The sequence below is a fragment of the Anopheles coustani genome, chromosome 2, assembly GCF_943734705.1.
Source record: "Anopheles coustani chromosome 2, idAnoCousDA_361_x.2, whole genome shotgun sequence".
Classification (NCBI taxonomy): domain Eukaryota; kingdom Metazoa; phylum Arthropoda; class Insecta; order Diptera; family Culicidae; genus Anopheles; species Anopheles coustani.
The window spans coordinates 76,075,960-76,100,637 of record NC_071289.1 but is presented as its reverse complement, the minus strand read 5'-3'; the positions used below and the strand labels follow the sequence as shown (position 1 = coordinate 76,100,637).

General features: G+C 44.3%; 1 protein-coding gene across 1 annotated transcript in view; it reads left to right on the top strand.

Moving 5' to 3' along the window:
- Positions 1-24,678, top strand: part of LOC131265037 (uncharacterized) — a 56,325-nt gene that overhangs the window by 5,104 nt on the left and 26,543 nt on the right. Inside the window, exon 4 of the mRNA XM_058267299.1 lies at positions 652-697. Within this exon, the coding sequence (XP_058123282.1) occupies positions 652-697 (46 nt within the window). The remainder of the gene's footprint in view (positions 1-651; positions 698-24,678) is intronic.

Here is a 24,678-nt window from a genome sequence, read left to right as displayed (position 1 = left end):
CCTATCCTTCATCAGCACAGACCACTCATTCGCCGGACTCCTCCAAAGCAACCCGGTCGGTGAGAGGAACTCCAGCTTCTTCCCGTTATCTTGCACATCATCAGCGTCTTCCGATTGTGCCGACATCTTCGACCGTGGCGGCGTGCCTGTTTATTTATGATTTTTTTACGTTTTCGTTAGTACCTGCCGCGATGATTACGCATATTAGGGCACCGCGTGGTTCAACACCGCGTGGATCGGAGGTCGTTGAAATTTGCCCGCGCCATGTGATTCAGTTTCGGGTGATGACTTGTCGGGGACCGCGGGTTTGAAACATTGTTTCATAACAAACGTGGCAGGGATCCACCACCAAACGATGTGCATTTGGAGGGAGAACACGCTACGTGGGGATGTCGCGTCTTTATTACAGAGGAAACTGCAGGATTGTGGAAGGTAAATGCGATAATTGGAAGTGCACACTTGTCTATGGTGAGGCAATTTGCTGGATACGTCTAAATTTGCTGTTTCTTTGCGGCCGTGTTTATTTGGAGAGAGAATAATATATACCAATTTGTTGAGGACTTTTCTTCAGTAAGAAATCTGTTGCGAAAATCTCATTTTTGCTCCCCCTGAAAAGATTGATCATTTCTTTTGTCTTCATCTTGTCCTCAGCACCTCAGGATCGTCTTCGAAGGAATCTCGTGATCGGCATGTTTGGGTAAATTGAATAAAATATGCATTTTTGCACTGAACAAACCCCTCCGACGAGGGGTTATGAAAAATCATTAACGTAAAATGGCACCCGTCGTCAGGACATTTGAATAAGAAATCTCGCTCTCCCATTCAGCGCACCGCAAACATTAACATATTTCCGAGCACCTTTCTTCGGGGACACCCGCAAGTGGGCTTGGCTTGGAAGGTGCCAAGAAGGGTTCACATTTTTGTGTAAATTAACAGTGATAACCGTTGTGATCCGGGGAAGAGCCGGTGCGTGCCGGTGAGTTTTGTTGACCCCGATTTATTGGTTTGTTTGCTTTACGATTTCTTTTCGGCATCAAGCTTGACGAGATGGTGGGGGATCGTTCGTAGTGGCCGGAAACGGTTGGTTTTGCGACAGGTGCGTTACAAAGGTAGAACGCCCTCTATAACATAGTGAATGCGTTACCATCGGGTAACGCCAACCACGTGGTGTAAAATAAATAAACGTATATCGCAATTCAAAATTGTTTAAAAACTAAATCATTAGTTAGGATTGTGTTATTTTGTAAAACAAGCTTTTTTTATTATCAAACAAATGCTTTCTCATTTCGGTTTGTTATGATTCATTAGTTTTAGCTGTGACAGGAGTTATAGGAAGTTATATATTTATTAGCAGAGTTTGGCACACGTTTTAACCAATAGAATGCGTTTTGTAACACTTGCAAACACTTTCCTTCTATTCTGGTCGAAAGGAGAGCAATCGGAAGAAAGGGAAAACTATTTTTTGGGCGCTATTTCCGAAGAATTGATTTCGTACGAGACCCGGTCAAAGTGCCGCGTGAAAGTGAAATGAAACCGGTTCGAGTGGTTTCGGTGTTCGCGTTTGTGGCCTCAATCAGCGAAGTACCGTCCGTCGTAAAGGAGGACCTCTTGGTCGGGTGTGTTTGTAGTACTATTTTTTCCCCAATCTTCCGTTTGTTTGCTTTTGCCTGCTTCGTGATATGTTTTAACAGTGATGATGCACGACGAGAGTGTTATTTCTTCTCCAGTTTGCTCCATTCCCTTCTCTCGACCAGCTTCTTTGCTGTCCAGCTCCAAAAGCCGCTGGCCAGGGCTGGACTGATGACATGTGTAAAATTATGTAAAACAACCGAAAATTTTCGATTCACCTCCACCGGTCGGCTTTTCCGCGCCATGGCCACGGCAATGCGTTTCCGCTCGGATCGGATCGGAAGTGGCCGAACCGCGAAGGGTAGGTTTGAGCGTGCGGCTCGATCAGGCGGCCCAGTGGTCAGTGTTGTGTTGATCGGTAGGTTTGTTTTCTGTTTCCTCCGACGAGTGTTTGTTGTGTCTCCCAATAAATGGGGCTGGTTGCTGGCAGCAAACTGTCCCCGGCCTTCCCGGCGCGAGTTATGCAGGGTGTTGCAGTGATTTCGGAGACCGGATCGGATGTTTGTTTCATCCGGGAGGTGTTTTTCCTGCCCGGTTGTCTAACCTAATCAATAATGGGCTGCCGGTGGTCGGTGTTGGTGGAAGCTAGGAAGGGCATCGTGTTTCTCCCCTCCCCGCCTGCATTCATGAAGACCACCCGAAAATGGTTGTTGTCGGAACTGCCCGGGAGAAAGCGCATTCAACTTGCATTGACGCGCCCTCGAGAGGGCCAAATTCGGCGCTTTGATTTTTCCCGGGTGGTGTTTGAAAGTGATAAAAAATGAACCTCCCACTGTGGGGCGGTAAAGAACCGCTGAAGGGTTCAAGTTCCCTTCGTTGAGAAAGGGCCTAAGGGCATGCGGTGTCTTGTATTTGTCGAGAGGATTCAGCGAAACATTGGAATGGAATTGGATGGCATTTGGCATGGAGATAACTTTCGTTGGACCGCTTGTTAGTGTAAAGGCAACAACAACGGTTTTCCACTTTTCCGGACCGTACTTTATGTTTATCACATCTACGAATGGAAGGGCAAAGGACTGGCAGAGCCGATTGGACACTTTGCAATTTACATACGCATACATCGTGTAAACCATTTTGTTTGGCATTTTCTGAAACATTTGCTGAGACAAAAGACATAGCAAATGTTAACCATATTAAGAAGATTGTGTATTTGAATAAAAGATCGCTTAACATAAACACTCTTTCTCTGCGGATGATTTTCATTAGCAACGTTATTCAAATATGAGTTTTTCATCTTGATCGACGCCAATGTTCACTCCCCTTTGCTTAATTTTTCAGTGCTGCCTGCTCGCTCTAACCTACAAAACCTTGCGAGTGCTACCCGAGGATGCGTTTGTAGGGCTATTTAAACCATTAAGTAATTGAGCGGGAAAAGCCGAGCAATAAATTATCAATTATACGCGCCCCGGGTACGATCGACGAGGACGCCGGTTTGCCAGGTGAAGTGGAAAAGTGGAACTTCGATTAGGCAACGATTTGCCAAGCGCAAGGGCTGGTGAGGGGGAAAAAGTGATACTTTGGCGCAGCATGGTACCATTAAACGTTTACCTTTCGTCAAGGGCTTGTCATGGAATAAGTCAATGATAGAGTGCTCCTCCAAGAGGACAAAAGAAAGGACGTTGTTTTTGGGGTAACATGAAAATTTGACAGTTTGGCGTAATCAGTTATGTTTATGGAGAGTTCATCGCAATATCAATGAAACAAAAGATCATACAACCAAAAAAAAAAAAATGCTACTCTTCTTATTGAATTAAGCTTGAAACCCGCAAAATATCCATTAAATATCCATTAAATCAGTTAAGAGTCACGTTGAATTCTTCTATCCAATGTTCACTTCCTCAAGGTCTTCTACGAATTCATATTTCAATTCCGAGGACCTTATATGGATTACGACAGGCTGTTTAACACCGCTCTCGATGAATCCAAAAAATATATACGGCAAAACAATAACCACACAGCGATGCGCAATACAGTGTGTCATTGTGGTATACCGTGTCGTTTCGGACCGGACGAAAATTACCCCCCCTGTTCTGGGTGTTTGGTCGCGGAAAAGCGTCCTACCGTTGGCGGCTCATCACAACAGGTCCGTTAATTAGAGCGATTGCGATCGCATCACACAATTCGGCACGGCTCGTGTTTTTGGATCTCTTTTTTCATTGGGCACAATGGCTTCAAGATCGTGCATCTTCGACCACCGTGCGAGTTTGAGTTCGCATGCACGCTCGAGCGTGTGTTTGTCGTGCATGCCGAACGGTGAACATGGGCTGATCAGGTCGTTTGCATTCCAATGATCCAATGTGTGGCTTCAAGATCAAGCTACCTTTCTTCGCATGCTCCAAACCCCTGCGCGGTGGGGAAATATTGCACAGCATCCTATGTTGCATTCGCAAATGCAACTCGTGCTGAACACGAACCACCGATCGTAAGGTCAACCGGCCAAAAACCACGTGGGGATGCGTTTGAAAGTATGCGCCCCCTGTGACTTTGTTTTTTTTACCCTCCCGACCACCCAAGGGGGCTTTAACCGGTCGGCATTGAGCAGATGCCAAACGCAGAAGAAGATCAAAACAAGGAAAAATGGTTTTTCGTGAAGCGACACGGCACTTAAAATCATGTACCCGGCAAGATGACGCGTGTAATAAACGGTTATAGCACATGCTCTGAGGTAACACAATCGTAAAAGACATCGCATTGTTTCCAACATTAATTGCTTTTCGTAATCGGAACCTTTTTGAGTAAAAACAAATATTTTAAGTCAGCTTGTTGAAGGAAACACTCATCGTTAATGTAAAAACCTTTTAACCCATCCTTTAATGGTCCATAGATGCTGTAAATTGTTAAAATTACAATGTTTTGTTAAAACTACAATAAATTCTAGAAGGATCATAAAATTTAATGTATGTAATATTAATACCTCAAATTGTTATTTTAAATGGTACAAAATGGCTCTGTCTAGGTTTGTATATTGTTTCAAGGTTCCAATGCTGTTTTTCTTAAAATTATTTATTTCATTTAATTTTGTGGATTATTTCACTATTTGTCTCACTTCTTGTAAACTTTCATTATCCGTAGAAAGACAATCAAGAAGATGAAAAAAGATGTAAGAGTAGATAATCCTACTGATGCAGTTAATATTACGTTCGATGGATAACTAGTCATTACTCGACAATATTAATTTACTGTTAACTTATGTTTTTATCTTACAAATATCAACAATTTGTTGTATTATCTTGTGATCATCTAATTGTCTACACTTTTCAATCGCTTATTATTTTATCAACATACTCAACTGGAGTATGCTCTTTAAAATAAATAAATTAAAAACATCAAACGTTTTCAAAGCTATTGGAGTAGTTCTTAAAATGCTGATTAGTTTTTAATAATAAATTATTGGTTAAGCTTTATTTAGATGGTAAATGATTTACTTTTGTAAGGATGACAACAAAAAACAGTCTACATGAATTCCATCGGTTTTATTATTTTATACAATTCCATTTTTTCGAAATAATACGACGGACTAACGATTGCAGTTTCACAAGCTGGTGCTAATTGTCGATCGCCCCGCGTAATGGATGCCGCCATGATTAGCTTCGCCATAACACACCGTTTGATGCAACCGGCGTAGGTTATGAGTAACTGCCGGTTAAGCAGATTTAGGGTCATCGCAAAGGGTCATCCATTGCGTACTCGCCACTGATCGTCGGAGTTCAATTGGCCAGATTGATGCGCCCGCTTTGTGCGTCAGTTGACAAGCGCACCAACCCGCTACCGAGGAATATTCCGCACCGTAACGAACGGTCGGTTTACGATGTGTCGCTCCGAGAAGGGCTCCTCGGAAGATCCGACGTCGTTAACGGTAAACTACTTGCGTTCGTTGCGAAGTTTACATTCTAATTTACCCTCACGAAGGTGGCCCCGCGGTGAGTTTACGAGTGCGTTGGGCAATAGCATCCGTGCGATCGATCGTGCATGGTCCGGTGATGGGTTTGCTGTTACTTTTCCCTATTTTACGGTGGACAAGCTCGATCGCTCGAGTGGCATTGAGACTGTTTAGTAAAAAAAAACCCAGTCTCGGGAAGCGATCGTCTTCGGTGAGCAAAAACCCGACCTGACCTTGTCCTGCCGGGTCCGAAGCGTCTTGGGTTTCCAAGACGGGTGCCGTTCACCGACCGAAATGATCCGATGGTTCCTTTTCGGTGAAGCCTTCCTTCCAATGTTCCGCTGAGCTTCGACTTATATGAACCGCGGTCGGTGTGATGTGCTGCTTTCGTTCTTTTTCGGCTCGATTTTTGTTCGGTCAACTATTCTTCGATCGGAAGCGACCGTACGCCAAAGCGCCAACCGTAACCTCATTTCGCGCAGAACATATGCCAGCGTCAAGACACGATTGACGTGCGATGGCAGACCGCTTCTAGGTGCGCATCATTGTTTTTCGGCGTGTCGTAAATTACACTCGATTGAATTAGGAACCACTTTTGATGGACAACCTGACGAGGGGGTTGCTGCCAACGGGCTAATTAGAGCAAGGTTACCGCCGGTTGCCACGGTTATTGGCGCTTGAGGCACGTGTCGAAGTAGGCTGTTGTTGTTGGTGCTGGGGTTAAATTCCAACGTGATGCATTTCAACATCTTCGTCGCATCGACTGGCCGGAGGTGGATGATGGAGGAGGAAACCCAATTGGTTTGCCTACCGGTCCTGCGATCATAATTATCCCCGTGTCGGACGTGTCGGAATTACGCCGAATTCTCTCGTTGCATCCACGATGGGCCAAATTGATCTTGTTGTCGGCTTGGGATCGATTCATCGGTTGGAAGTACTTTATTTGGATGGCAATTGGTAGTCGATCGTTAGGGGTGTATCGATTTCATATTAAGCACAGAAACTAATAACTCCAACACAATTGGTGCAAGGTTTGCCGCTGAGGTGGAAATTACCAGAGTGAATAAGGCAATGCTGTCCTTGCGATACAACCGAATTAATTTACTTCGCCGGTATTTAACACGTGGAACATTATATTGGCACAAGTAATAAAGGAGAAAATAAATGTAATTAACGAAGTGCAAAAAAACAAGGTCACATTTCTGTACTGTTACATTAATTATTTATGACAGAGTATTCATTCCTGAACGACAAACAATACAACGAAGAAACTACGTTACATTCTTCAAAGGAATAATTTTGAAAGCTTCCTTTTTATTTTGGCGCTGATCAAGATGCCTTTCCAATCCTCTTTGACCACTGTGACCTATTGGTGGAATTAAATCGCTGCACTATCGCAAATATTAATCATCCATCGATCGCGCAACACCCTAACGTAGGATCCGTTCGGAATGGGGTCCAGATTAGGGGTCTCCTTCAACTCCCAGCAGTCTTCGGTGATATCGAACTGTTGAAATCCATGCTCGATCGATCCGAAATCGGGCTGGCAGAGTTTCGGCAGCTTTGCGACGAACGGGAAAGTGTGAATGATTAATATTTGCTCCACACTCAATCGGCGTTGTTTTAGAGCGAATTGACCCGGATTACCGCAAGGGTACCGCAAAGCGGCACGATAAATATTTGTTCGATCGATAAACGGTTAAGCTGAAAGATTGCGGAGCGCTTGTGGTCCTGTGGCAGGCAGTTGATTGTGCCTTGGGTAATGTCATTTCGTCATTTTGTTGATGTGCCTAGTTTACTGACCTAAAAACAAAAACGGGAATCAATATATTGAATTGAAGTGGTTTGGGTTGGATTAAGATATATCAATCGCACCCGGAAATGGTTCATTGTTTTTTGAAGTTAGAAATAAAAAAAAGCGGCAGTTTTTAAAATGACAGTTGGAGCACTTGTTTGAAGAAAATTATTGAAAACTTTCTCGTATGTCAGTAAATTATATCCTTCTTGTAATAAAATGTTAAAATGTTTAATAGTATCTAGTGCTATAAGAACAGCGAGCATTTAAAGATCCTGTCATTATTTCCAAGCCAAATTCTCTGAGTCTGCTTGAATTCTAATTTTAAATACCTGGCTTTGCAATTTGAAAACATGTCCTTGTACTCACTTCCATTATTTTTAGTTTTTAAAACCCCCTCGGAGATGCTTTATACCTTGATAGAACAGTGAAATGCCCATCCATTCCATTTTCGCTTGATTCGGTTTACAAACATTACATGGCTGCCTTATGTAACTTGTTGCAACTGCGACCAGGTCTATCACAAGAACCGGAATGGATAGCCAATGTTGGCTAAGGAGCGGGCGTTTTTTTACTACCGGTACCAATCTTCACCATCACCGTCTTCATAATTGTCATCATTGTAGTTCGCTTTGGAAACCACTTTGGAAAATTGTCCCAGCTTGATAGTGGCAGCTGGATGGAAAAGCCCAAGCGGAGATCTCCCGCTGCTGGAACTAGACCACCGATAAATCTCCGCCAGTAGTGTGCTCCAAACACCCGACCACCTTTGTTGCGTCCATGTTTTCCTCCACCTCGGCCAAAGGCGTCAGGTTCGTCGCTTATGGTGCGGGCAAATGAAAAGAAGTTTTATAGACACAATTAACTGCTGGTGGTGGCACGAGCCAATGGTGCCCCAAATGGTGCTGCTCATCTTCTTTCTTTACCCCTCCCCTCCCCTATATGCCACTATCGAATCCGGACGGACCATTTTTCCTCCCATTTTCCACCGCACCGCACATTTAACCGAGCCGCTTTCGGTGGGTTCAGCGCGCAGGTTGAGACACATTCCCATTCCCGTCACGAAAGATGACAAAACATGATGCAACACCTCACGCCCATTGTTGCGGTACGAGGCACCGGGCGTTCGAGGAAGTGAGCCAGCTCGGATGGAATCGGTTTGACAAGCTACTTGCTGGCGGGTCGTTGTGGCCGTTACTTTCCGCATGTGCGACCACAAACGATCGCTTTCATCACTCGACACACAAACGCAACAGGAACGTCCTAAAAATAGTCAGAAACGCTGCCCGCTTATCGCTTATTTTCCAATGCGGTAATATCGTGTCGCGGGCATTCTCATTTCCCTGCACTTCGGCGGGATCCTCGATTGAAAGGGTTTTCCCTTCGACCGACGGCGACTGATGACACTCGAGTGTGCGTCCTCCTCGATTACGCAACGGCACGGGCGCACATACAAACACACACACACACACACATTCACAAAACACCTTTTCCTTTCGAACGCCAGAAAGACTCCATAGCACCGACTTCGGGTTCGTCGCTGTCGTCCCGATAGGTAACGAAGTCATTTGTTCACTTCATTCATGTGCCATCTTTGGAGATGGCGGTTCATCTTCTCCCGGTTGTTCCGCCGGTGGGGTTGGAGGGGTTACCAGTTTCTTTCCAAGCCGAGCGAACGGTGGTTGTTGGCGTGCTAAAATCTGCCTGATTGATTAACTCTCCGGCCGGTGGTAGGACGGTGTCGATTTGTCGGAAGCATTAGGTGTCGCTACTTCTTCACCTTGCGGCGCCACCTCTTCGGCGCATTTGATTGATTCCCCTGTAGCGTCGACGCGGCCGACGAGCGGACAGTGTTGTTTGGCGACACCGTCGGTTGAATGGAACGGCTAGAAATGGATGACTGTCTATTTTTCGGCTTCCATCTCCATTTTCCTAATGGGCTTATCTTTTGACTGACCATTTACCGATTCTATTTCTCACCTGGGTTCGGTGGGAGATAATCTTCCGCACCATCCCGGTGCCCGGATCGGGTGGTGTTTATGTGCCTTTTTGCACAACTCTGCTACTCATGTTTCACCTTTACATTTATTTGACGCATGTTATCGCACGTTTTGGTGATTGTGTAGAAGGCCTATCGGGTTTCCTGTCATGCAAAATAGTCGTCTCGAGTGAGGAAAAGAAACCCTATAGTTCGTTAATGAAGTTGACGAGGTGATTTTATATGAAACCCATCCGGTCTAATATATAAATAAATACCTAATTTCCCTATAGCTTGTGAATGAAGTTGACGAGACGATTTTATATGAAACCCATCCGGTGTAACAGATAAAGAAATGTTGCACACTCGTTGGAGAAACGATCGAGACTTTACACGTTTTTAATTTATGGTAAGCATGTTTCGCCACGAAATATATTTGAAGGGAATTAGTTTAAATGGTCGTAAAACACACAGAAAAATATGGCCTAAGCTTCGCCGAATCGGTTCCTAACGTAACTTCAACCCGAAGGTGTGCCAATACGTGGGATGTGCAGAGAAAGGGCCTTCTTGACCCCCTTGCCCAACCTAACCAACCGTCCATAAAAGGAAGACACTTTTCTCTAATGCTGTGTACCCTCCTCTTCGACCTGAAGAACCGAACGCGTCACCGTGCGTCTTTCCCATCGTTCACATCGTGCGAGAAATGGGACAATTCAACCGAACAACGAAATGAAAACTGATTAATGTTATTGAATTAATATTGATTTATGATTGCATCGATCGTCTTAAGTTAAGTCTTTGCGAAGGCAACATCCGTCCCGCTCGGTTCCGTTTTGTTTGTGTTACCGTTTGTCGGTCCCGCTATTCCCCGCCCTCCCTTCTTTGGTGGGGCCTTCCTTTTTCCCTTTCACTTGCACACCGAGATACAGCCGAGATGTGCCGTACCGGGCCGAGGTAGACTATCGTCCGTTTCCCATTCGCTTTCCGCACCGGAATTGCCGAAACGATCTCTTAAACGGATGCCCTAAGGTTTCCTTCCCCGAAGAAGGGAGAACGAGGGAACCGATTCGAGGTTTAGTAGCGAAAAGGGCGGGGGGAAAGAAGAAAAAATGCATAATTGATTAACCATTATGAGGACGGACCGATCCTCTGTTGACAGTTCCGGTCTCGGGGAGGAAGGAACAGGTTAGAAAGGCCCGAATGTTTGTGATTTTCCGTCGGGTTTGTTTTCTCATTAAATACTATCCATCCTCCGCCGGTTGCGTTGTGCTTTCGTGTGTGTTGTGGGATGGAAATTGGAGATGACGTCAAACACGGTTGCGGTGACCATTAATAAGGGCCTCAGCGGTTCGGTAATGTGAAGTGATATGTAGACCCTTTCCTGGCAGCTAATTCTTTTGTGTAATACGTGTTTTCACTTTCCTACCCGTGCACTCCGGTTGTCCGCGTACAACAATGCATTCTCTCTGTGGGTAACAATCATGCACTTATGCTGCTCTTTTCCATATTCACGCCTGCCAATCAATTGCTGTATGAAAGTTTATTAAAACGGACACTCTCCGATTTATGGTTCCATTAAAATTAAAATACTTCCTGCTGGTGCTTCTACTGCAATTGATTGATCCAATTGACACGCAATCGGTTCCGCCCGTAGTGCGTGCCAATCCTTCATCGTCGCATTACCGTCACACATTTCCCTCGCAAAGGTCAACCGCGTTATATGCTCCATTGCATAATGAAATGAGGAAAAAACGCGTGGGAATTGGTGTGCAACTCCCCCGGAGAAATGAGGATCCTTCTTATCCTCCCTGCCTCCGCAAACGTTTGAAGGACGTGTACGATAAAAAAAGTTCCCCTTCTTCGCGTGGTCAAGTTGTGGCCAGGAATGTGCGCACCTGTTTCCCGTAGTCGGTGGAGTTTAAAAACAAAAAAACAAACTCCCATTGGCACAAAAGCACGCCGACGGGCTGCATTCCACCGGCTAATGGGTGGTTGGCTTCCAAGGGGGAAACTAAGATGAACAAATATTTGAACATCGGATGGCCGGATGGTTCCGCTCGTAGCCTGTCGGGCCGGTTTCCATGCGGTCTGTCGTCTTCGCTGATAGTTAAATCGATTTCAACTTTCTCCCGGGAAGCTGGGGCCCGCCCGGGGAAGCTGGCGGATCCTTCTTCATTCAATTTCAAACAGAAATCCTGGTTTCTTTCTGCTGCAATGTTTTTAGTTTTATTTTACTTCCATCGTATTCCGAATTTAGTAAAATTCTAATAAAAATCGATGTCAACGAATCGGTTTAACAAGTTTAACGATTAATTTTAAGTAAATCTCTTGTCCGTTAGTAAATACGATTGCCTTAATCGCCTAGTTTCCAATAATTATTTCTTACCCAATGGACAAGATTTTGTTAGAAATTTGGGTCCACCAACACTTGCCGGAAGATCGAAATTGCACGCTAGGTCCGCATAGAAAGTAAATCTCCAGCTAACCCTCTCCCTGATCTACCGAGATGGGGCCGATTAGCTTTTTTTCCTTTTATTCCCTACCCGTTGTCCCTAAGTATATCATCTTCATCCACTCGCGCGTTTCGAGTGCTTAACACGGGAAGATAACGAGAAGCGGGCTGAGGGGTTTCCATCGGACCGGCTGAAGATCCAATACCGAACATCAGTTAACTGGGCCCCATTTTGACCACTTAGTGGCCCACCATCGATCGTTCGTTAGGCGCACGATAATAGTCATTGAGCGATTCAATTTTCAGCAGGGGAAATGGGGAAAAATTTTGCCCGATCGAAACACGAAAAACTCTGCCAGCTTTGGCGAACCGACGACAACGAGCTGAGACGGAGATGAAAGTATGGAAAATGGATATTCGGTGTCTGCTGCTGCATCACGATGAGGCCCTCCGAATTATGAAAGCCACTGTCTGGGACGATTTTGTCGTAGCAGGCCCGCTTTCAGTAAGGCTCTTTAGAAATTTGATATCGCTTTACGCGGAAAATCGATATTGGAAAGGCGGGGCTCGGTTGGGCCGATCGTGCGGGGGTAAAACGAAAGGGAAAGAAATTTAAATGAATGGAATTCGAATGGAACGCTCTGATCAGATCGTAGGATCGTTCGAACGAATGGTCGAGAATGCACGAGGAATGCTTTCCAATAATTGTCGGTGATTAATTTGCAATTGAACATATTGTTCGCAAGGAAACATTTTGTAATCGTTTACATAAGATGAATTGTTGCGTGTCCAACGGATGAAAGTACGCACTTTACTTAAAGTTAAGTAAAAAAGTGTCATGTCATATTTATGTTAGGGAAAAAACAAAGTGCCCAGTAGTAATCAATAGCGGAATCTTTGTACTCAACCTGAACTTTGTGAGAAATCTTTAACTCACATCTAAGAGCGTAACATAAAAATGATTTTTACAAAGACCATATGTTGCTGCCGCATACATATTTTTTTCCAGTTTGTTATGAGTTTTTTAACGCCTTTTTTATTTTATTTTCTATTGTTGGAAAAATGAAACATAGTCAATTTGTATTGCTTCATCTTGTTCTTTGGGTATTTTTTGGTTACAATGTAACTAACGTCGGATGAACATAGTTTCCACATTCTAATTTTAAGAACTATTTTACGTTGTATTACGTAGAAAATTCGGAACGCTATGGAATAAGTCCTGAAAATGTTTGAAAGAAATCTATTTGTTTGTTGACAATATTAGCATGACAATCAGTTGAAAGTTTTTTTTAGTTGAATGTGTTTTTTCGTCTTGGATACTCCACAGATTACATCAATATCCATGACTCAAAACTGATACCTTACACTGTGTTAGTCTGTTCTTCTGTACCTTCTAAATAATTCACACCAACTTAATTTTACATAATTTCAAACAAAAGTGAATGCTAAACAAATTAACACTAATATAGCTAAATTAAATGTTCATCCTATACGTCGCTTCTTTCTTTTTCCCATGACTTTCCGACGAGTCCGACGTGTAATACGCTAAAGCTGAGTAAATCATGCGCATCCTCCCTTACATCACACCCGACTAACGGTTTCCAATTAGTTCCGAAATCCATTTACCAGCCCCTCATAAGCCACACTAATCGTGGGGTAAATATTAAGTTAGAAGCACCAAACCCGCCTTCCGCTAAAGCCCCCAAATTATGAAATGATTAAACCCGCACGATGCGCGCATCGGATGAGTCGAAGCGAAAAAATGATGAGTTAAAACAATCCGTTTCTAACCACCACCATCCTTTCCAGCCACCGTCCACCGGAAGGTATCAAAAAAGGGTGGGGGGATGGACAGATTGACACGGTTTTTTTTCGCTCGTTATTTTTGTGGCTCGTAGCGCAAATGTTAGCAAACTTCCACCTATGTATGAAGGTGTTACAGTGGATAATTGATGGTTTTTAATGACCAGTTGTGCCAGACTGGTAGCCATTCCTTTTCTTTTATCGCTCTCGCTTCCGCGACTTTACGGGCGCTTTTTTATAAAATCATCATCTTCACCCTCGTCCGTGAAGAGGTTCACATTAAATCTTTCCGAGCAAACCGAGCTTCAATCAATGTGTAAGTTAATCTTACTTAACCAACATCAAACGGCTTTTATTACTGCGTTAAAAATTGATGTGCCTTGTGTGTTTGCAAAAAATAAACGTTGCAAACCGGTACGGAAAATGTGCATTGATAATCGATCACCAAACAGTTCACGGTTTACGCAGTTTAGAGTGTAATTTTTCTTTTGAAAATGGCCTTTACTCCGGTTTGTGATGGATGCATTTATATTGGACGGTAGACGGCAAGATTGGATTAACATTCTTCGCCGATGACGGACGGCCTTCGGTACTGGACGTGAACGTGATAAATAATTCACAGAAAACCACCCGATGCGTTTGGAATGTGAGTTTGGTAAAACCGAAAACAGTACCGGTCATTTCCGCCCTATCTTTCGCTCTTTGATCATTGCGACTGATTGAGTTTTCACGTATCGCGCGAGGGCGTGTGTGAGCTGCGTTGCATTTCCGTTCGCAATTATTTGGAAAGGTTGCGTTTTCCCGCCATTCCTCGTAATGCCCGAATCCGATATAGAGAGTGAACGTTAGTTATCTAGCGGCACGGTCCACTTTATGCATTCCTGGTGCCTTCTATTCCGTGCTCGACTTTTACGACGCCCCTAACGCCCGTGGCCGGTGGGCGATAAAATCTCATTTCGCCGGCTTAAATCTCGCTTCGCGATCGGCTTTCGTTAATTTGGGCTCATGAAATCTGTAACAAAGAACCGCTTTTCTGTTTTTTTTTGTATCTGCCCCCGCTTGGGGGAGGGTGGAAAGGATGAAACGTTGACGAAGAAAATAAAATGTGAAAAAATGCTTGCAATTTAGAGAAACAAGTAAGGGTTTTGGGCGAACCGAACGAAACTGAATGGACTGAACGAGACCCGGCGAGCAAGACCGATCGATTTGAGGCGCTTAGGAAATGTTTATGATACCGTACCCGCTTTTCGACCGGTCAGGAAATCGACCCATGACGGCAAAGGGAAGGGTGAGGTTGAGCAAGGAAGTCGCAAATTATTTGCCACCCGATGGTTGCAAAAGGCCTCGTCCATAAAACTTAAGCCCCGCGAGTGAAAATGGATTTTTCGGAAACTAGAAAGGGGACACACATTACACAACGGAATAAGACGAGCGGACATGAAAAGTAAATATTAAATAGTAGGAACTAATTTAAAGTATTCATAAAACGTTTCAAGATTCTTATCGATTGAGGGTAAAAAAATCCCGAGTAAAGTATTGGAAGGAAAAATGTCAAAATCCGCTTGAAAAATGCATTTCTTAAAATTCACCCATCGGCCGTTGCAGCCTTTAAAACAAAGATGCGAGGTCAAGCGAGGAAAAACAAATCGTTATTGCACTGAATTTATTCTCTTACCAGCGGAAAGTGATGTGTGTGTTATGTGGCGGGTCGAAGCGTGCAAAGAAACATGTTATTTTCCTCGAACGTGACAGGTTTATGGGTGCTGCCTCCTTTTTTTCCGCGACGCCAGTGAATTGGATTTTCTTTCGGGTATGGACTTTCCCGAAGCCACTGGCCGGTGGGACGTGAAAAACTCAATGTGTCGTGTGCCCCGTGCAGTTGCGCCCACGATGAGTTATGGTCGCAGCTGATGAACGTCTCCTGCTCGTCCCGTCCGAAGGAGGCTCGTTCGGGTGACGCAATGATGGGTGACGATCGTGACATTTAAAACGGACAAATATCTTGCAACTGATTGAAAATTATGCAAATTAGGAACCGGGGTGTAAGATTTAGTCGCGACAAAAAACAGGATAGTGGCATTACGAACTTTTTTTTCTCATCCCCACGAGGTTAGCGGTTTCGGTTAACACCAATCAGGCGTGTTGATCCTCATGTTGTTGCTGCGCGAAAATTCGGATAGTGTGTCCTCTTTGTGCGAATATCTTCATGCTTGGCATTGGAAACCTTGAAAAAGTGGACTAACGTTGATCCCACACAAACACGCAACTTTTAGCATGGTTTGCTTTGCGAGTGCAACGTTCCCATTTCCAAATCGTAGCCTACTTTTCCAACAGGGGTCCATGTTTTTTTCTTGCATTTTGTACCATATTTATTTCGAGCAAATTTTAGGATTTGCGAGGACATGTGGAAAGATGACTCACGTGGTTTTATGAAAATGTCAAAATAAATAGTCGAATAAATGAGTCTCCTTTCTATTCGCGTCGCTCGAAGGCAAAAGCAGTGAGGGAAGGACACCGAGATAGCGATTGTTTGCTCATGGTGGCTTCTGTGCGTCTTTTAAATGAATCAATGCTATTTCTGCTGCTTCGGGTTGTCCTTCAAAACTGCCTGCAAAAAGAAGGGAATGAACGCGTTGAATCTGCATCAGTTTAAATTTGACTTAATTTAATGCAAAAGTGATCTTTGACACTGTAATGGTTGCACAATTTTGTGAAATAAGTTTCTTAAAGGTGAAAGTGACTCGAAATGTGATACCGAACTCCTTATCTACATGTTTCGCAATTGGGGAAATATGTTGTTTTGGCTGGGTGTGCCAAAGGAGAACCGAAGTGAAGATTCGGGTTGTTCCATGTATAAAATTCCCATCAACTCCGAGTGTCCTTGTCACGGATGATCGAAGGACTCTGTGAAACATCCTTTCAAATAACCCATTGGTTTGATTAAACACAACACCCTTTTTTCTTAGAAAAAACAAACCACACGAGTTTGATTGCGGTTCGTGTGTGGTTTTTGCAAACATTGGACCTTCGAGTGATCTATCTGGCACATCTCAACCCAGTGTTCAGGGTCACGGAGGCTTTAAAAAACACCGACTCAACTCATCCATTTGGTAAATTTTCGGTTTCGTTTTTTTCCCTCAACACAACCACCGAAGTATTTCGTACGAAATTTGTTGCACCTCTCGAATGTCCCAAATTGACGTCGGCTTAAACAAAAAGCGAATGAATAAAGCGGAGTAGCAAACGGTCATAAATTGGTCATTTGTTGTCTTTCGCCAAGATCATCTAAGTTGCGATCTCGCCTAGCCACTTCGCTGGACAGCAAAGAGCATTAAGGGCTCTAAATTAGCCGCCAGCCGCTGGGTTCGGTGGAAAATGACCCGGGCCGTATGCAAATCACCGCTGCAATATGGTTAGCTGCCGTGGATGATGCCATGGCACAAAGAAGTCATTTGCTATAAAAGGCCGACCGAGAGGCACCTGAAGCAGAAGCTTTTCTGTGTCTTGAACCCATAAATTAGATCGCGATGCGTAAGACATTTAATTCAATTTAAGCCGCCGGACCTCCGTTCGGATGCAGTCGAGAAGGAAAAGTGTACATAAAACTCACATACAAACACACACACAAACCGGAGACGCCAAACCCTTGAGAAGAAGCGGTCCTTTTCCCAGCGGCTCATCTTCAGCCGCGAGGCTCTCACGCACGTACGACCTTCGCCGCCGTCCGTTGGCCGGAAATGGTTGGAAAAACCATCTTTCCACTCAATACCAGGCCGAGTGTTGGGTGCGCGCGCGAATGGGGGAGCATTTAAAATAATGTGCGCTCCCAGGGCTGAATATTGTTTTATTTCTTCACTGACCGCCGGCCCGTGTATGCGGCCTGATGAGGTGAAGAGCCGACGCTCAGCGTGACTAATTGGGCTCGATTCTGGTGGATGTTCTTCAAACGCCGCCTCCGTGGTGGTTTATTGCAAGCGAAAGGTGAATGTTGAATGATATCGCTTCAGTTTCGCCTGTTACATGCGTTTGGTGGTGGTACCTGATTTCTACCTTTAAATGCCATCCGCAAAAAATGTGCTGATTTCCATCATTGCCAGCAAAGTTTAAGGTCAAGCCCGATGGATTCGCCCAAATAGTCGATGCATCGCTACGAACACTTTTCAAAAAACAAACCTTCACCTCCGGCACACGTTTGTGGTTAAATTGAGTTTGTTTTTCTACAAAAAAAAATCCTAATCCAATTTAGTTTCACCAAACCATAGATCAAATGTGGTCTTGGTGAAGTTTACCTGCAAATTTTTGATTCGATGTGTGATTTTTCACTAGAGATCGTGAACGGTGGCAATAAATTAAATATTTTAGAAGTCTTACTACTTCATTACTCTTTTTGTTGTTGATCGACTCACCTTTCACAACATCAAACATCTTCCAATTTCAAAATAGCATAGATGCTGATCGCCAGGGGTCAGCACAATGTAGTAGAAAATAAGGCAAATATTTTTGGCGTGTCTACCGAAGGCCTTGATCGTGCATTTCGAGGCACATTGAATTGGTTCATTGTTCCTCCCCTACTTCTTTCGCTCTTTCGCCTTCTCTTGCCTAAGAAAACGCACAAGCACAACAAAGTGCAACGAACAACGTTCTTCAATGTCAATTTGAAGGGCAACGAAATGGTTGATTCGATTGTTTCCAAGGCCCGCGAACGCACACTATCTTCCACTTCCGTGATTGACAGGCCAAACTTAGTAAATGAGTGTGTGCGGTTTGGCGACGTGTAATTGTACAAAAATGCTACACAAAAAGGCTACCTTTTCGGGATGCGAACAAAAGATGCGTGCGGTTCAATGGCAGCGGACGAATTGTTGGAGATTAAGATGCGGAACAGCCCGCGACACAATGGGCCGATGCATTCTCCGAATACTTTCGAAGAAAGTGCACGCGGTCGTCGGGTGTCGTCGCTGCCCAACCCAAAAAAAACACGTGTTTCGCGGGCCGATCAATTTGAATGAGTCGTACGGAATATTTCATTTCGGAACCGTTCGTGGCCATCAAATGAAGTCACCGGCACGAGTTTCGAGCCTCCTGTTGGAGGGGGTTCGGAGCCATCCCACCTTTGCAGTGCATTTGGAGCTATCCGTTGCAGCTTGATGCACATTCCTTTATATGCGTGTTGTGTGTTGGTTTAAGGTTGGAAAGATTAAACACGAACCATCGGCCGATGCATCCCACCGAGGCATGGGAAATGTCGTAAAGTCACTCCCGAGCGGCGCAGGACGCGCCGGTGAAGATTTATGTGAAATTAAATCACAATCAAGGGAAGCCCTTTGCATCGGCCTGTTATTTGTTGGTTTATATAATGTGATTACGATGGGAAAGTGATGGGCGCGCTCCAAGGAACTCCCCCCTGGTGGTACGAGGATGTGGACGCTCGAGTGTGCTTATCTCTACAACGGGAAGGTTTAATTTCATCCGAGAGGAGGATCAAAAGAGATTTATCATCTTTTTCAAACAGATTTGTTTACTTATGAGACCATAACTATCAAAACATAATCAATATAGATCGATGCATCCTGTTGGAATGAGTTGCATAAGTCGAACTTGGTAGCTTTTTTTTGCCATCATTAGATTAGGTTGCACCTTAGATTGAAGTGTTCAATTCGTCGAAGCGATCATTGCAATTTAGAGCAATCGTATGTGCAATGTGCAAATGGCTGGAGTCTGATGATTCGACACATTTGTAAGCATGTTTAACATACCACTTTGCATGCTTTTAAATGCTAAAACAAAACAGAGCAATCAGCTGCTGAAAGAAACCACTTAGGCACCGGCTTTTCCAGCAGTTTCCAGTGAGGCAAATAATATATTATATATTCGTATATATCCCTTAAGCTGTAATTATTTGAGTTTGGTTATCGATTCAGTAAAAATCAATGCAATAAAATAACTAAACTTTTATTATTCGAATCTAAATTATAATAATTGGATGGATCAAATTAAACTACTCGTGTAATAATGTGTAACAGGGGGAAAAAAGGCAATTAAAAATTTAATCAGCGAGATATTTTTTTCCGAGCTTTCCGTTTTTGAAACTGACAGTTTTAAATTTAATTAAGTAAAACTATTTTTATAGCGTATGAATATTGTCCCTTTAAGGGTTTATGCAGAAAGAAAAATGGACTCACAGGAGCAAAACACAGGTCGATAGAATGCCTCGATTAAATGGACATTCACTCAGTTGGTGTGGAGTTTTCCTCGGCGTTTTCCGTTTGTGCCCTAAAGCATGATGATCTTGGTCAATTGCGAATCGTCTAATCACCAGACCGAAACCCGTGTCTTGTGCATATTCCGTTGCACTTTTGGCGTGATCTCTTGCCTTTTACCCCTTAACAGTGTTGATCATATAGCTACAATAACACTCCGCTGCTCTCGACACTCCATGCGCATGCCAATTGCGACCGTCGACCTTCGACCGTTATGAAAACATACTTTCCGTTGGTTTTACGTTTCCCGAGCGGGTTCCTCATCCGAAACTGTTCGGACACGAGAAGCTCGGCGAGGCGGCGAGATGAAACTGGAGTGATCGTGTGGATATTTTCGAAAGGAACACACACGTTTTCCGAGCGCGGTGCAGTTGCAGCTCACCTGCAGGTGGTTATCGGCGCGCACAAGAGCTGGTCAAGAGCGATCATTGGCATACTTTTAGGTCGCTGTTGGTTCTTGAGGTGGACGACACGAAGACGATACAAGCAGTATCGGGTGCAAAAAAGGGAAAAAAGGCTCTCGTGCGATCAGTGTGTTTATGTGCACTTGTTTGAGAGGGAGTACGAAAGTGAATTGATGCATCCCGCCATCTCGGGTTGCATCACCGCGCGAATGCACCGCACGAGCATTTCAAACGGATTGCTATGCAATTGTGCACCCGGACGATGGTGGCCACAATGAAAGAAAAATCCAAAACGTCGTCAACGAACGGTGGGTGACGATGACTGTTGCACCGACCGCTGGCTTAATGCAATTTGCTCTTATTTTTCTGCCTTTTTCCCCCTGGCGTGGCTTTGTGTGGTTGGGTCCCCTTGTTTTATCATTCCGTGAACGAATTTTCCGTTTCACAACACGCCTTTGCGTTTCGTTTTCCTCCTTGCTTTCCATTCTGCGGACTTGTACGTGGTCGGTGGTCGCGTCGTTTGCGAAGGTCTTAAATAAAACATCATGTACCGATTCCCATCCCGGGGCCACGCGGACCGTCGGTTGGAGGCTTTCATTTTCCGCGTCCCGTCCCAGGAACGTTCATGCGAGCATCGCATTTCCTCTGGCGGACGGGGAAGAAAAAACCACACACACACACATAAGCTAAAGAGAACAAAAGAACGACATACTGACATGGAGTGTTAGGGGCAGGTCGTCCAGTTAAAGGACGTTACTTAACCTCACTTATCAGAGCGGACCCCGAATGGAATTGCCAGCCGATTTATGGCGGGAGCGCGTGAGAACTGCGGCCAGGTCATATTTTGGACCGAAATGGAGCAGATTTTGAGTGACCGAGAGTGGGTGTTGCAAAAGATAATCTAAGCTAATGACATCTTACATACGTGTAAATAGGTGCATGTAATCGTTACAGCATAATGAATGTTGCCGACGGGAAGCAAATTTGCTTTAATACATAAATCGCGCAGTACGTTTAAATAGAGTAAATTAGCCGTATCTTTTACTAGTAAACAAACAAGATAAATTACATAATTGGTTTAAGCAACAAATAAACAACACATCTTTTAGGTGAAAATTTATAACATCAAAACAGATTAGTGAAACGACTCATGCTCCAATATTTCAACTCACCACCGAAAGCAGCAGCCTTTTCTGCGACCTTGGGCTCCAATGCTGGCCCCAAATCCAATTTCATTAGTTTGCATGTGCCGTCTGTGTTTCATAGTGTTTCATCGGTGCATCTTTCCAGTCTGTGAACAATAAGGAGAAAACCGCACATCCAAAGGGGAACCGCGCCGTTGGACACTTTTTTAATGTCACTAGGTTAGGAGGATCGCAGTCGAACGCACTTTCGAGAACGTGTCGCAAAACAACGCAATCCGACCAACAAAGGACCTGTGCGTCGGATGTCGTTTCTTTCTTTTGAGAGTGGCGACCGATCGCGTCTTTTGCCGCGGGGCAAAATTTGGCAACGGACGAGTAAAGTTTGGATGGACGGGTTTTTTTTCTCTTATTTCTGCTTTCTTCTCGTTCGTGTTTTAAAGATCTGAACACAAGAAACACGCACAAAGGCATCAAGGGGGAAGATTCCGATCGGTTTGTTATGCAAATGAGTGTCATTTGTTTCATTCAGGTTAAGAATTTCGCCAACCGATCGTGGGTTGTATGTTAAAATGAAACCTAATGAGAAGCCTCATCTAAAGGGAATGGTTTATGATTATTTTACGTTAAAATTACCTTGTTTTATAACTTTCGTATAAAACACATTCTTTCATCTGTTGTTTTTCCCAAAATTTTGTATAGTTAGGTTCATTTTACAACTAGGAACAAAAAACAAACTGTTAGTTGAAATTTCTCGTTTAAGATACTCTGTTTTTGTTTGACCCGTTGGCTTTTCTCGTATGCGGAAGTGCTCTAGAATTGAGCTGCTTGTACGCAATGTCGGTGTTATGAAGTCCAATTATGTTGTTTCCATAGTTCGGCGCAACCCCGAAAACTCGAACCGTCCGGAAACCTCACGCATGTTTGGAAATTAGATGGCGTATGTTTTGAAATTGATGCTGCAGGCGATCAAGGTTGACATTGGAAGATCGTTGGCAGCAAATGTTTGAGTGTGGATCATACGAAATAATCGATACAGAACGATGTTTTTCACGCTGTATTGTAAGTGTAATAGTTCTACTTTGTTTTCGTAAATTGGAAACATTATAAATGGATTATAACAGCGAATAAAAAGCCAACATAGGAAAGATACACAATAGACGGGAAACAACTTTATCGGGGGAAAACAAATTTGTTGACATTTGAGGACTTGCGTGACCCCTTCGATGCCGGATAGAAACAAATGTCTGGCGATTAATATCAGTCTCGAACCGTCTGCATACCATTTGGATTGATTTGTTCGTGGGCGAGGCTATCAACCCTCGATCAAGTGTTGGTTTTATCACCCTTAAAAGTCATCGGATCATAATCCAGCGGACCACCATCCGTGGCGTCACCATTAAACAGGAGGATAAAGTCCCAAATCGATTAGCCACGTGTGAGGCGTGATGCTTAAGGAACAAAAGTTTTCACCTTTTGCGGATGATTAGTCGGTGGTAGGACTCGCCGGGTTTGATTGGCAAATGGATCTCTCTATTTCATAGCGCAGCGCAATCGCGCGCGGGAATGGAAAACCTGACCATCCGTCCGTTTGGAAATATTCCTCATGCAAATGAGCCCGCATTGAAAGGAAAAGCAAAACCGAAAGTTCAACCTTATCGTCGCATCTTATCCGACGTTGTCCCTAGTGTTTGAGAGCGAGCCTGTGTGTGTGTGTGTGGTTATGTTGCCGGGATGTGGGCTATGGTTTTCGAAATAGATGGTGGTGGCGTGTGAAAAACCGGGAGAAGAACCTGATCCTCGTCGGATTGGGTTTCGGACCGGGTTGGGCCGGGGCGGCTGTCCAAGCTGCGGCTATTAGCATAAAAAGCAGGTCAAACGATGGCAAGCAGACAAACCGCTGGAGCTTCTTTCTCTTCCATCCACCGGAGTCTTTTTTTATTCGGGGTCTGTTTTAGTGGGTTATGCATACGTTTGACATTTTTTCTCGCCGCGTTCTCTTTCAACGGGCGGATGAAAACGGACCCCATGGCGGATGTGTCCAGCGCGGAGGATGTTCGTGATAGAAAGCGAGATTTGGGGTAAAATAAAACGAAAAAAAAACAATCAAACCCCCTTTCAAGTCCTGCCGAGTCCCGCTCGCAGTTCGAGATCATGCCAGGTGCTCGTCCTGAGACGAATTTCGTTCGATGAACTCACAACACGGTTCGCTGAAAAGAAACCACCGCGTGGTCGATGAACTGTGATAGAGTTTTTTTTCCATTCGCTTGTTATCGTCAAGGCCTCACCAAATTTTTTGTTGTTAGGGGAAAATACGTTTAAGATAAATTTATCTCTGGGCGGATCGGACCGAGCAACTCCAGTGAGTAGTCCAAGGTTGTTTAAATGAGATCACTCACATCTGGGTGTGACACTTGGAAACGAAAAGATCATCCTCGATCGATTTGGTAAGGCTTGAGACAGATGGGACGAACTTTGAATGCAACATGCAACATGCTTCGCTCGCTTTAGAGGAATGGAACATTAAAAGGGATCTCCTCAAGGAAGGGAAAGTCGAATCACGTCAAAGTAAAGGAAGGCACCCAACGAAAAGGTTAAAGGGTATGCCTCATCAATGTCGAATCGTGATGTGGATGGTGGCGTGTTCTGTTTGTGTCGAGCAAATATCGACCGGACGGGATGGAGTTGACCCCCGGGAGTAAATAATCACCTCCGTACGACAAGCAATTTTCTTCTGGCTTCCTTTTTACCGGCCCTGAAAGAAACGTTGTGGTGGCAAAGTGTAGGAAGAAAGTTTAACTGTAAAGAAATGTGCGGGCAACGATGACATTTCTTACCAGCAAGAAAGTATCAAACGGACACCCCAACGTTTCAAACAACACTTTTTTTTCACCTTTCACCCCACCTCCGCACTTTGTCAAAGGTTGAGCCTATTGTGTGAAGGTGTTAACAGGAAAATCATACGGCTGCTGCGGAGGAAAGGTTGACTTTTCGCACCCCCGAGTGTCATTGTGGCACGGCTCTTTCTGTCCGCTACGTATTAGACACTATTTGGGCCACACTGTTCTCTCTATTGTGACATTTTGGAGCGACTTTGTCCGGGGCGCTTTGCTGGCGTATCATCAAACGGCTTCGCCGTTTATCGCCGTTTGATGGATGTTGCGCTTTCAAGGCCGTGGACGCGTTAGTGCACTGATTTGCGTATTACGAGAAGTTTTATAACACCACTATTTTGGGACCGGCACGTCTCCAAAAGAAGAAGGTGGTTTGGTTTTATTTTTTTCGAAATATCTTTTATGGCTTTCACACATTACCGTTGAACGCGTATAAACGTC